The sequence below is a fragment of the Danio rerio genome, chromosome 16 (assembly GCF_052040795.2).
Source record: "Danio rerio strain M-AB ecotype USA chromosome 16, GRCz13ab, whole genome shotgun sequence".
In the NCBI taxonomy this organism is placed as follows: Eukaryota; Metazoa; Chordata; class Actinopteri; order Cypriniformes; family Danionidae; genus Danio; species Danio rerio.
The window spans coordinates 51,158,565-51,173,052 of NC_141036.1; the positions used below are offsets into that span (position 1 = coordinate 51,158,565).

The 14,488-nt window shown below is 35.6% G+C and overlaps 1 protein-coding gene across 7 annotated transcripts in view; it reads right to left on the bottom strand.

Annotated features, from left to right (window-relative positions):
- rgl2 (ral guanine nucleotide dissociation stimulator-like 2) overlaps nucleotides 1-14,488 on the bottom strand; it is a 64,833-nt gene that overhangs the window by 30,369 nt on the left and 19,976 nt on the right. For 5 of the 7 annotated variants that reach the window (NM_001446832.1, NM_001446831.1, XM_087286223.1 and 2 more), the window contains 5 exon segments: nucleotides 1,305-1,498; nucleotides 1,585-1,638; nucleotides 1,912-2,078; nucleotides 2,149-2,232; nucleotides 5,544-5,591. In NM_001446832.1, the coding sequence (NP_001433761.1) occupies nucleotides 1,305-1,498; nucleotides 1,585-1,638; nucleotides 1,912-2,078; nucleotides 2,149-2,232; nucleotides 5,544-5,591 (547 nt within the window). 7 annotated transcript variants of the gene reach the window in all.

Consider the following 14,488-nt stretch of genomic DNA (forward strand, 5'->3'; position numbering starts at 1 on the left):
TTAAACTTCACTAATTTTGGATTAATGTTTTTTTTTTTATTGTATTTTTGGTTAAATCTTTTAATAATTGAAAATAGATGACTTTAACATTTTTAAAAACTATATCTAGGTTAATGTTAATAATATAATACAATATAGTTACAATAATTTAAATTTTATTCATTTATTATTTTTCTAATTTTTTTCAGAATTTTGTTGTGTTTTTGTTTTCATTTTGAATCAATCATAAATATTGGTAAATGAATAACTCCCAACAGATTAAAAAAATAATAATAAAGTATTACATTAATTTAGTTTTTTATTATTATTTTTTATAATTTTTTTATAATTTTGATATGTATTTGGTTTAATTATTTAAAATTACTTTAAAATGCTCAATTGATATTGACTATTCACTATATAAATAACTTTAACACTTTTAAAATGTTATAGTTTAATGTAAATAAAATATTACATTCGGAATATTTTTTTTTAATTACTTTAATCATTATGTTGTGTTTTTGTCTTATTTTTTTAATCAATCAAAAATATTTCATTGATATCGACTATATAAATAACTCTTAAATAACACTTTTAAAACTGTATATAGTTTAATGTATATAATATAATATTACATTCCGAATAATTTTTTTTATCACTTTACTGATTTTGTTGTGTTTTTGTCTTATTTTTTTAAATCAATAAAAAATATTTCATTAATATTGACTATAAAATAACTCTTAAATAACACTTAAAACTGGATATAGTTTAATGTAAAGCATATGCTGATACATTTATTTATTCATTTTTAATGACTATTTAATAACTATTTTTGTAGTTTTGTCTTAATTGTTTTCAAATCATTAATCAAATAATATACTATTGCATTCATTCATTTATTTATTCTTTTGAACTTTTTAAAATAATTTTGTTGCGTTTTTTTGTTTAAATAACACTTTTAAAAAAACAATATTTGACATAAAGGAACCTGAATATAAATATGATAACCTCAAATGATCATCCATTAAAATTGACAGTATGGGAAATCTCACTGTTGAAACCAGCTAATATTTACCTTTTCCTTCTATATTTCAGAACTCCAGAACACCATATAGACTATTTTGAAGGATGTAAACAAAAACAATGCTCCCAACCTATTTCCTGTTTTACATTTTTCATTTCAATTCATTTGATAACAAGCAGGAAATGTTCATGGGCTTATGACATCCCCACATTGAAATGATCTATAGTGACTGATTCCTACCACCAAAAGAAACCTATTTTGACACACAATGTCTTTTTTTGTCTGTGACAGATGTGCTGACCTGAGAGCGATGCAGACAGCAGGGTTTTCTCGCTCAGCTCCTCTGCGATACGCAACAGTCGGCTCTTGATTTCAGCCCCTGAAGAGTCTGTCGGCAGAAGCGGGGCCAGACGCAGCAGACGGGACGGGTCACTCAGAGAACGGAAATCTTCAGGATAGTCAGTCATCCATGTGCTGAACACTGTACACACCGCTCTGAACACAGCAGATCGGCACTTCAACACCACACAAATGCACATTAATCATTTATAAACAGCTGATGTGTCTGCTTCACTACATACTTGTTGAACATCTGACGGCTATTGCTGTGAGACTCCCCAGGAGGATTTTCCAACCTAAAAAAAAATATACATATGGGGATTAATGGCTAATATACAGACAGTAATGATTACAAATAATTATGATTGTAATAATAATAATAATAATAAATGAATTAATTATTAATTATAATTAATTAATTATTCATTATAATTAATTGCTTTTTTGTTTTATTTGAAGATTAAGATTAAAATATATTAATTTTATATAAATATATTACTTTTTTACCCAATACTATTTATCAAAAAAAAAAAAACAATGACTTTCTACTGTGGCTGCAGTTGCTGTACCTGCATATGAGGATGTCCAGCACTCTCTGGGTGGAGGTGAAGGAGCGGTAGGTGGAGAGGAAGATGGAGATGAAGGATGAGTCGCCCATGGAGAAGGAGTGAAGGAGATGCAGGACCAGCTTCTCCTCTGTCCCGGCTTTGACGTGCTGAGAGCGGGCTGCTGTAGACTGGAAGAGAACCGTGAAGACGTCAAGACAAAACAAACGTTAGTGTGTTTCTCAAAAAGACAAGACTCACCTGAGGGCTGGTGGGGGAACCAGGACCTTGTTTCACCACCACAGTGTAGATGATGCCGTCCTCCTCCATTTCAGACACAGTGGACTGAACAAGAGAGACATCAGAGTGAGTAAATGCTCTTTTGTTTTTAGATGTTTATGACTTGAAGTTGTTTTTTTTTGCAAGTGCTAGAATAGTGTTTCTTAATCCCGGTCTTCGCACTACACATTTCTTATGTTTCTCTTTTGGTTCCAGTAGATAATGTATTCACTGACGTCAACCAATTGTGAACAATACATGTACAGCATTTATTCATCATAGTTCAACATATACTAGTTCATTATTAACATCCCAAACTCATGCTTGTTAACGTTAGATAATGCACCTTGAGTTAACATAAACTAACAATGAACAGCTTTTCATTAACTAATGTTAACTAATATGAACAAATACTGTAATAAATGTATTGTTCATCGTTTGTCCATGTAAGTTTAACCCCGCCAGTCCTATACCACCAAACCCGCTCTTAACTGGGATCTCTCTGATGACTTTCCGCATGGGAGTCGGTTGCTCTACCAAGGAGGCTACAGACCATGGCCTTTAGCATCTGTTGCTAGAGCACAATTAGAGATCAGAGGAGTGAGGTTTTACCTGCATAGCACTTCACTAGCTCACCCCCCTAAACCCTACTCCCATCCGGGTCACGGCACCAGTTTAATAAATGTTGACCTCTGCGTTGTGTTTTTTGCAATCTTCACCAACTCAAAGCAATGATACCTTCCAAAAGTGGTTCTCAGTGTATCTTTATTGTGAGAAACAAATGAAATCACATCACGTGAAAGCCAGGGCAATATACTGCAGACAAAACCGTAGCAGCATCAGCCATTTTCTGCTGAACTACGGTAGCTGCGCAAGGACAAAATAAACAAAAAGCATGCATGTTTTAACCACTAGGGGGCACCAAACCATCAATCATGTATACAATCTTAATTTTATGTCATTAATCACAATGAATAAGTCATTTTCTGTTAACACTGTTCCATTAGTAAATGCATTAACTAACATGAACAAATACAACCTTATAGTTAAGCTTTTACGTCAGACATTTGTTGTAATTCGACAACAAGTGCCCTGCAAAGTGGAAAATAACTGCCATTATTTCAGTATAAAGGGAGAATGTTTGATTCAAATGGCATTTTAGTGGAGCAAGGACTGGGATTGGGAAAAGCTGTTTCGGAGAGTTCTGGGTCAATTTGTACAATGTTTCAAGAGTTCACACTTAGCTGATGATTGATTATAAAGCTTGTTTGGCATGCAGTACCAGGAGGGAGCCCTGAGCACAAAAGATCCTGGAGCCCGGGGCTCCCTCCCGTTTGGCAAGAAGGAAATTTGAGCTCAGGTAGATCTCGAGAACTCCTCTGCTGTAGTAGCTAATGAACAGATAGTGATTGCTCTTAAGAGATAACTACTTACTAGGAGCATGTCTGTGGTGCTGATTTGGATTAGTCAATTAACGCAAGTTCCAATTTTTTTGGACAGTGGGAGGAAACCAGGGTATCCGGGGGAAACCCACATGAGCATGGGGAAGAACATGTAAACTCCGCACAGAAACGTTGGCTGGCTTGGTAAGGCCTAGAGCCAGTCACGTTCTTGCTTGGCAGAAAACAGTCAAACTACTCGCTCTACAAACAAGTGTTTGCATAACTATATAGATATAATAGATTAATCTAATAAGAAAATATAAGTGTGCAACATCAAGCAGTAAAACGAGCAGTTTTTAATGTCTAAAAATAAATTGAAGTGAATGAGACCGGAAGTCTCGAGCCAAAAAGATTCATATGGCTACACCCGCTCATATGCAGAGAATAAGATGAATAGGTTCTCACTGTGAAAACTGATGTAATTTTTTTATCCCGCCTAGGGCCCCTTCACTCTATGGGTCCACACTGATGACACTCTTGCCAATTTTATGTATCATAATATCATATCTTTTAAATGTATATCATAATATCATATCATTTAAATGTATATCATAATATCATATCTATTAAATGTATTTCATAATATCATATCTTTTAAATGTACATTTAAAGTCACAATTATTAGCCCTCCTTTGATTTTTTTTCTTTTTTAAATATTTCTCAAATGATGTTTAACAGGGCAAGGAAATTTTCACAGTATGTCTGATAATATTGTTTCTTCTGGAGAAAGTCTTATTTGTTTTATTTCGGCTAGAATAAAAGCAGTTTTACATTTTTTAAACACTATTTTAAGGTCAAAATTATTAGCTCCTTTGAGCTAATTTTCTACGACTGTCTACAGAACAAACCATCGTTATACAATAACTTGCCTAATTACCTTAACCTGACTAGTTAACCTAATTAACCTAGTTAAGCCATTAAATGTCACTTTAGTGTCTTAAAAATATCTAGTAAAATCGTATTTACTGCTATCATGGCAAAGATAAAATAAACCAGTTATTAGAATTTATTATGCTTAGAAATGTGTTGAAAAAAACGTCTCGCCGTTAAACAGCAATTGAGGGAAAAAATAAACAGGGGTTCTAATAATTCAGGGAGGCTATTAAATAGAAAATTTAAAATAGAAAATCCATGCAGGTTTTTGTTTGCTTTTATAGCTTGAATTATATCATCAATCTAACTAGTTTCTGACAGTCTTCATCACACAGTGCTTTTAATCAACATGTTTTTAATCATATTGTTTTTATAATATCAAATCTTTTAAATGTGAATAAAAAACCCATGCAGTTTTTTATTTTTGCTTTTGCAGATTAAATTAAATCATCAGTTGAACTATTTTCTCACAGACTTCATCACACTGCGTTTTTCATCAAGATGTTTTTATTTGTATTGTTTGTTCTTTGGAAAGGGAGTAAAGCAAATCATTAAAACAACACTTGTGATTATCGTAGGACAAGACACATCACATACCTGTGCCACATCATACATTCATTCATTCCTTCATTTTTCTTCAGTTTAGTAGCTTTCAGCTTGGAATGAACCACCAACTATTCCGGCATATGTTTTACGCAGTGGATGCCATTCCAGCTGCAACCCTGTACTGGGAAACAACCATACACTTTCACATTTACACTCATACACTACGGCCAATTTAGTTGACCAAATTCAACTACAATATACCACATGTCTTTTGACTATTGGGGAAGTCGGAGCACCTGGAGGAAACCTACAGGAATACGGAGAGAACATGCAAACTCCACACAGAAATGCCAACTGACCTAGCTGGGACTCGAACCAACAATCTTATTGCTGTGAGGCAACAGTGGTAACCACTTAGCCACTGTGTCGCCACCACACCTTACACTACTTTAAAAAAAAAAAAAAAGCATTTTTACCACCAGAAAATAACAAATAATAAAATGAATACTGTCTTACCAGGTCCAGCGGGCAGTACCATGTGGTCTTCATTGGGGACGGCTCCCCCTTAAAGAACAGATAAAAAATATAATTTTATGACATATTATCAATGTAAACACTGTTTACGCACTCAAAAAAATGTACAGTTTAACCGTTATTTATAAGACTGTTGCCAAACAGGTTTCCTGAACACTCCCCAGGCCTGCTAGTGGTTGGAATAATGGATAACTCCGCCCTAAATCCCATACTATTGGTTAAGCCAGTCAAGGTTAATTTCAGTTGGGAACTCTTATCTTAAAAATCCTAAACCGTTCCAGTTATTTGCTGATAGCCATAGCTAAAGCTCCACTTTCTGTCCAAACAATGGATGCTTTTATATCTGGCTTGACATTTAAACCCTAATCTCTCTGATAAAGCTAAACATTTACATGTTATCTCCAGCTAAAACTTTAGCTTTATGCAAACTTCTGCCTTCACTTTCAGCTGTTAAACTGAAGCGTGTATCTGAATGCTTTGGTTTTACTCGGCTCAGATTTTCCAGCATAAAAAATGCATGAGACAACAAGCCCAAAAACAAACCCAGTGATCATGAGTAAGTGTCTAAAAACATCCACGAGCTTCCCGATAGACTGACACACACACTGATTACTTATGCAGATCAAGTCCAAATTTGAACACTAACACAAGATCTTCGACCATGAAAAGCTGCTCTTTTTAATGTCAGATCATGAATGCTCAGTTGTTTCAGAACACACAAGATGCAAGGCCTTGAGGCAAAAGCAGAGCGAAAACATTCATACATTACCGCAGCTGCCCTTCATTTGCTTGAAATCATTCAGAGCTGCAAATGGAAAAACAACTGCTTGAAATGCTACCTTCAACTCTGCGAGTCCAGACAGGCAGAGATCTGCCAACTTCCTGGAAATCCTTAGAGTTTGCAGGAGAACTCCGTCTCCTTCAGGCCTTTTCATCTGTTCGATTTAATCTGTTTTGCTGGCTGCAGCTTTCAGAGGGCTGTTGATTTCATTTCAATCTTAATCTATCTGCCTTCCCCCGCTCAGATCTCACTCTCTCTGTTATGGAGCCATTGAAACACACCTGAGCTTGTCGCTAGGCCAACCCCCTCTACACACACACAAATACACACACTTACACACACGTCACAAGGCCACTCCTGTTACAGACTTGCGCACTCACACTTCTTCTCTCTTTCTCCTCTTTCATGTATGGGTAAATCCATATCTCAGCCCCAAGTCAAACGTTATGTTACTAAATTTTGTTTTAGGACGATTGAGTTTTTTATTTGTATTGACATTTCATGATATTAAACAGAAATCAAATCTAGAACCCAGCAAAATAATATAAATTAATAATAAATAAGAGTAAGTCATCTCCTCAGGTACTCTCCTTTAAAATGTGATTGTCTAAAGTATGTACGCTATGTTCCACTCAAGAAACTTACCTATGGCATACATCAAAAGGCAGCTACAAACACCTTTTTGGCACTACATTAATAATTTATCCTGAATTTCTATTCAATGGTGTATATTTTACATACAGCAGACACATAAAAAAATATATATTACATTTCTGTTATTATTTATTAACAGAATATTATTAACAGATTTGATACAGTTTGAAAACAAAACTATATATTTTTTCCCATTTATTTATTTATTTATTTATTTATTTATTTATTTAAGTGCATACTAATAATATATATAAAATATTGTCCAATATTTAAATAATAATTTTTTTGTAACTATATGTGACATTTACTAGAAAATGTGACACCCTCCAACTTTAATTATGTTTGTAATTAGATGGCAAATATAATAATATGATATGTATATGTTTTCCACCTCACCTGATTTATTTCACTGCATTAGCTTCTCTTATCTTCGTTTGAAAACACAATTTTTATTTAAGGCTTATGCAGCTAAAAAGAAATACGTCATCATTACGCCATCTTTATGTCATTGTTGAGGAAAGTAAATAAAAAGATTATTCTAATAGACAGATTGTGCTGGTTATCCTGTACGAAATTTAGTCATACTTATTACTGTAGTACAATAAGCAGTCTTATTTTTGCATGATATATTATAGCTTGTTTTTTTTTTTTTAGATGCAGTGTATAACATCCAAGCAATTTATGAGCAATATCACACTCATAGCAATGCGATAAGGCTGTATATTGGCACTGGTGGGAGGCGTGTGTCCCACCAGTGACGATATACAGCCATATCGCACTGCTAAGAGTGTGATATTGCGTTTATACAACAGTTTGACGGCATAATTGTGTATATAAAAAAGAAAATCAAACACGTAGAGCCTCAAAATCCTTTTGTATGAGGAACTACTTTCTTACGCCATTAATTCAAATCTGCAGCTGATAGTCAGAAAGGCAGAAATCGTTGCTACTTCACCAACATCACTTTAGAGCTAGTGTTTCTAATGATTCTCTAGCGTAATGTCTAAAGTGATGACAAAAAATGTTTTGGTAAAATGTTAACATTATAAGGCTGAACGGCATGAAATGCAATCAGTCTACAGACATTTACCTGTATTTATCTGCTGCAATCAGGATATCACAATAATTAACCCAAAAAACCCCAAAGCAAAGCAAACACTACCAGATTACTGTTGTGTTTCAAAAAGGAAGAATGCTAAACACATGCTGGCATTTCTTCTTTCTTTCTTATTGATGAATAAGTCTGCAGGAACGAAAACAGGAGACTCATTAGACGGTTATTTGCAGAATATTGCACGACTATCAGCCAATCAGATTTGAGAACCAGACAGAACTGTTGTATATAATATAATATAATATAATGTTCATTCATTCATTTTCTTGTTGGCTTAGTCCCTTAATCCGGGGTCGCCACAGCGGAATGAACCGCCAACTTATCCAGCAAGTTTTTATGCAGCGGATGCCCTTCCAGCCGCAACCCATCTCTGGGAAACATCCACACACACATTCACTACAGACAATTTAGCCTACCCAATTCACCTGTACCACAAGTCTTTGGACTGTGGGGGAAACCGGAGCACCCAGAGGAAACCCACGCGAAGGCAGGGAGAACATGCAAACTCCACACAGAAACACTAACTGAGCCGAGGTTTGAACCAGCAACCCAGCGACACTACCTACTGCACCACTGCCTCGCCATAATATAATATAATATAATATAATATAATATAATATAATATAATATAATATAATATAATATAATATAATATAATATAATATTAACATGCAAATAATACCAATGCAAAAATCTAAATAATAATAAATGATATTAATAATCTTTTTTTTAAATAGAAATTCAAGTCCTTGTTGTAAACTTGGTTTAAGATAAGACTTTGACAGTTTCTTATAAGTCTTATTTATACATGTACGCTATAATGCTGATTAACCTGTTCGGCGACTTAGAATTGATGAATGGAGCGAGAGTAAATAAATTCACTGTATTGGCTTCCGATTTCAAGAATGCCAACCTTTCCATCAAATCTACTGCTCACCAAGCTTGTATGTAAATCAGCCAAGATTTTATGGGCGATCTTAAAAGAGATCTTCTTTAAAAAGCAATGCATGACATGACAAATGCCTGCTAATAAAACACAGGGCAGCACCTGTTTATCTAACAGGGATACTGGAGCAAAAGCACATATTGACACAAAGATGGCGACAGGCTGTGCAGGTGTAAAGGCTTTGGTTACACTTTATGCAGCCGTGAGAGCGATCTGCGTTAATCTCTCTCATTACAGCCTGTTTCCTGTATTGTTTTACTGTTTATATGTAATGACACAATTGAGTTCCATGTTTCGGAAAGTAAAAATAGTTCGATGAACCACCACCACATGTGACCGCAGACATGAAGTTATATTACCTTAAGCTGAACTCAAACCCAGCCAAAACAAATCCCTTGAGATTTTTTAAGGTACTTCTGCTTCCTTGGTCATTTTTTTAAAGTGGTGCTTTAACCATATGAAAATAAATACAATTGTACCAATATGTCTAAAAATAAATTGCAAAAAGATTTTAATGTTGCAATGTAGATTCTAGTTTGTTTGTTTTTGAGTGATTTTGAGCATGTTGCAATGCAAGCAGCAAAGCATTCTAGGTGATTGCCAAGGTGGTCATATGGCACTTCTTAGCAACTTCTAGGCAACACTTTTTGCATAGTTTGTACTATAACGTAAAAGTGTGAACTGTGAGGTCTTACGGTTCGGTTGCGATTATCATGCCATCGATACAGTTCAATTCGATATCTCAGTGCATCACGGTGCATTGATGATGTTTAACATAAACAATTTTAAATTTTACTTCACAGCACAAGAATTCTTGTATTAAAATGTAGAAATATATTTATATATTATTTGTAATACAATTTTGTACTTTAATACAAGCAGTCAGATAAATGAAATGTACATTTAATTTTACCTGCAGAAAGAAAACACTGTATTTGAATGTATCAAGCAAAACTCAAGTACTTGCAAAGAACAACATGAGTATTTATAGCCAATAAACTAATGTAAATATTATCCCGCTTGCTTTTTGAGCATTGTTGAACTCAAAAAGCTCGACAACGTTTTTAAACGCCTATGATTTGCTGCGATATCCCATGATGCTCCGCGAGAGATTTCATAAATGAGAGCAAAGAGCATAGAATCACCAAGATGCGACACTATAGTTCCAATTGGCGAAACAGCCACTAAATGGCATGGCGGCCATTTTGGAATGAAAACTCCAAAAGTGCTTCTTCAGTCTTTCAGGTTGTATCTCAGCTTTAATGCACTTTTTAAATAAATAAATGAAAAACAAAGCAGCTGCTTGCCATCGCGACAGCAATAAGATGCGATAGACAGCCGATCGCTTTCATTCCAAAATGGCGGAATCCAGAGCTGTTGCTGGGCGCTGCTGTTGCAATTGAACAATCTATTGAGTGTAGCCTCTTGGTCATTCTAAGCTCTTTCGTAGGAGTGAAGTGACGCAACTGACACCGGTAGGTCACATGATCATGACAAAATGGCAGAATTCCATTAATACTTCTCACGTTTATACTGTATAAAACATACTTTTCTAACAGCCGAGTTAGTTAACTGAGTTGTAGGTGGTTTCGGACGCAGCTGTGTCTCTATCGCAGTGCATCGAAGAAACAATTCATTTTGACACCCCTGCTATAGTGTCATCTTGCAAACCACTGCAATGTATTTTTAAGATGTAAATATTTTAAAGGGTGGTTGCTAATGCCTAGTTCACACTAGAGGATTTTAAACCTGATTTGAGCCCGATTTGGAAGTTAACGAGCTCGCCTACAGATCGGGCTGTCATCGGGAAGAAATCTGCGGGTGCTCGGCGCTCGCCGCTCTTTATGTGTGAACTACTGAGCAACGCATCAACGAGGCTCGCTGACGCGTCGCCGACACCTCGCAGACGGAAATCCAACATTCAGCATGCTAAATATTCCAGAGCGGTCGGCCGACTCAACCCCACGTGTGGTCAGATGTAGTAACGAGCTGCAGCCAATGAGAGAGCATATCAGCATGAGCTGAATGCCTGTGATTGGTCAGAATGGGCATCAGTGCAATCGCTTCATTCTGCGTTAGCACAGACATGAGAGTAGGCTATATTAACAGTGGAACTAGATCTCTGTAACTATTAGAATTACCATACTGCTCATTCTGACCGTTCTCATATAAAACGCCATATTGTCACAACATATTTACATTCAAAGCTATTATTGAGATATTAAAATTAAGCTTTGAATGTCTGGCATCATATTTAATGACACCATTACCCTAAAAATATAATATTTTTTTGGTAATACAGCCTATAAATATGTAGTTAAGATACTAAAACACTTAAAGGTCTTGGCTTTCATTTTCACTTTCAAACAGGAGCTATTTAACAGCACAGAATATGCTGTTTTGAAAGATATCTGAAGTAAATTGATGTTTTTGCCATCAGAAAGTTTTGTTTATGTTAGCAGGATGTTGCCAGGCAAGAAAATGCACACATATTTAAAGTCACAGCGAAAAGTATCAGACATGCATGCAGTCATTTTAACCAACATGGTAATTTAAGGCAGAAATGCTCAGTTCTTTACTGTTTTGTAATAAAAAAATAACAATGTCAGAAAGAAATACACTGATAGTTAGAAAACGGCATGGTGTTATAAATATGTTAGTTTTATTTCAAAGAGTTATAAAATTACAAAAATTAAAAACTCTCTGTGTATCTATCCACTGAAACCTGCAGATGAGTGATTAATCCTTTCATAAATCAGCTGATTTGACGATGTTTTTAAATGCTTTCTCCAAAGCTTGAAAAGCTGTCAGTGATGTCATCAGCACACAAGCAGCCAATAGTGTTCAGCTTTTCTGACGACTCCTCCCTCAAAATTTCATTGGCTGTGGTTTGGTAGCTTGAATGAGCTGATGGGGAATGAGATGTTGTCAGATCATGTAGTGTGTGACCCCCCTCTTGTGGATCGTTCACGGAGTGTTGCGTAGTGTGAAACCCACAGAGATCAAAAGACACAAAGTCAAGTCATGTAGTGTGAACAGCACAGCGATCTGTTGATGTTTAAAATCCTGTAGTGTGAACTAGGCTTAAGGTGTAACTATGAACTTTATACAATGTTTTAAATAGATTTAGTGTATTGCTATTTTTTGTGGGGCTACACTGTAAAAAAAACTGCAGGGTTTCAAACAATTATTTCAAGTTGTCCCAACACAAAGTTAACAAATTTAAGTCGATTATCAAGAATTGTGTTCTTTCAACTCGATTTAAATGAGTAATTTGAACAAGCAGCAAAACTACTTTTTGAGTCTAAGTGGTTAGCACAGGAGTGTCCAAGCTTGGTCCTGGCGGGCCAGTGTCCTGCATAGTTTAGCTCCAACTTTCTTCTACACACCTTCTTGGATGTTTCTTGTATTCTTAATAAAAGCTTGATTATCTGGTTCATGTGTGTTTAATTGTGGTTGGAACTAAAATATGCAGGACACTGGCCCTCCAGGACCGAATTTGGACACCCCTGGTTTAGCATGATTGCCTCACAACTAAAGACATGCGGTATAGGTGAATTGGATAAACTAAATTGCTGTTAATGTGTAAATGGTGTGTGTCTGAGTGTTTCCCTGCACTGAGGGTTGTACTCTTATTGCTGGTTGGATAAGCTTAGTCCTTCGGCTATTCCCTTATTTATCAGGGGTCGCCACAGCAGAATGAACTGCCAACTATTCCAGCATATGTTTTACGCAGCGGATGCCCTTCCAGCCACAATCCAGTTTTTCGGAACTCAGTACTCTCGCAGTTACACACGCACTCATACACTATGGCCAATTCTGTTTACCCGCTTCGCCTACCGTACTGCATGTCTTTGGATTGTGGAGGAAACAGAAGCACCCGGAAAAAACCCACACCAACACGGGGAGAACATGCAAACACCACACAGAAATGGGACTTGAACCAGCGATCTTTCTACTGTGAGATGACAGTGCTAACCGCTGAGCCACCATGCCACCCACTCATTCTAACTTTAGCCCCAAAGCACAAACAGTTGCTTTGTATAACTAGCACTTCTTGTGTGTATTGTCTCTTCTTATTGAATCGCTGAATGCCAAGTCAATCATAAGTTACTTTAGAAAAAAGCATCTGCTGAAAGACTAAATACATTCATTAATTTTCCTTCGGCTTAGTCCGTTACTTATAAGGGGTCACGACCACTCAACCACCAATCAATAAGAATGTATGGCAACATGGTAAAGAAAGCAGGTGATAACGCAACAACTCAGCAACCACCCAAAATGTACAGTAATATGAGTCTATGTGACTGCCAAGGCAGATTTACAGTACAGTATGTGGTTAGATTGCAGCTGCTGGGAGTTCAGAGTGGTTTCTTTCTAACATAAGATACAAAACTCGCTCATTTCAATACCATTAACTGATCCTCTATGAGTCAGGCCTGGAATCAACCTTATCAGGTCGTTAACAGCCGCTTTTACAGTAGCTGTAAATATCAGGTTGCGAAATTCACATTGACTGGTATGTTTGGAAACTCTTGAGTTTCATCTTTAGATTAAAACAGCTGTGAGTTTCCTTTTTTTACTCAGCCGACAGGAAGTGCATAATAAGTATGGACAAACACAGGAAACAGGACATGCTGTCATGTCATGCTGCCCTTCCTCCTCACACAAACACACAAACTCAAACACTATCAGCCTCGGTTTGAGAACAAGAAAACCTCTATAGTGTTTCCCGAGACAACATCAGCTACTCTGTCTGTTTACTATAGTCTAGGGGAAATTGGGACAGCTGTATAAAAATAAAGAAACAAACATTTTTGTCCAGTCACAAACAGGTTAGCTGGACCTATATTGCAGAGTATTATCAAGATTAAGATATTATTATGCTTAAGAGGGGCAATTATTAACTTTGTGAAATAAAACTTATATGATTTTTGATTCGTTGACATTGACGTGTCATTCAGCTTGTTGGGATATTTTTTGATTAAAATAATTTAGCTTTAAAATCATTGGAGTTTCCATGACAGAGTAAAATAAGTAAAAAAAAGTGCATACAAATAATTTTACCTACATTTTTTTACATGTTGTTTCACAAATAGACTTAATTTCTTAATTTCTAAATTAAATATCCATTAATATATATATATATATATATATATATATATATATATATATATATATATATATATATATATATATATATATATATATATCAGTTAGCATGAAAATATTAGGTGGCACAACTATTTTAAACAATGGTTTTGGCAATGGAGTTGGGGATCCACTTGCAGTTTATTAGAGAAATCAGTTTATTAGAGAAGTTGTGCAGGCAATGGTCAAAAACAGGAGCATAAAGGCAATCCAAAATACATAGTCAAAAATACGGGCAAATTGTCAAGCTATGTATCAAAATGGTAAACAAGACAGAGGAT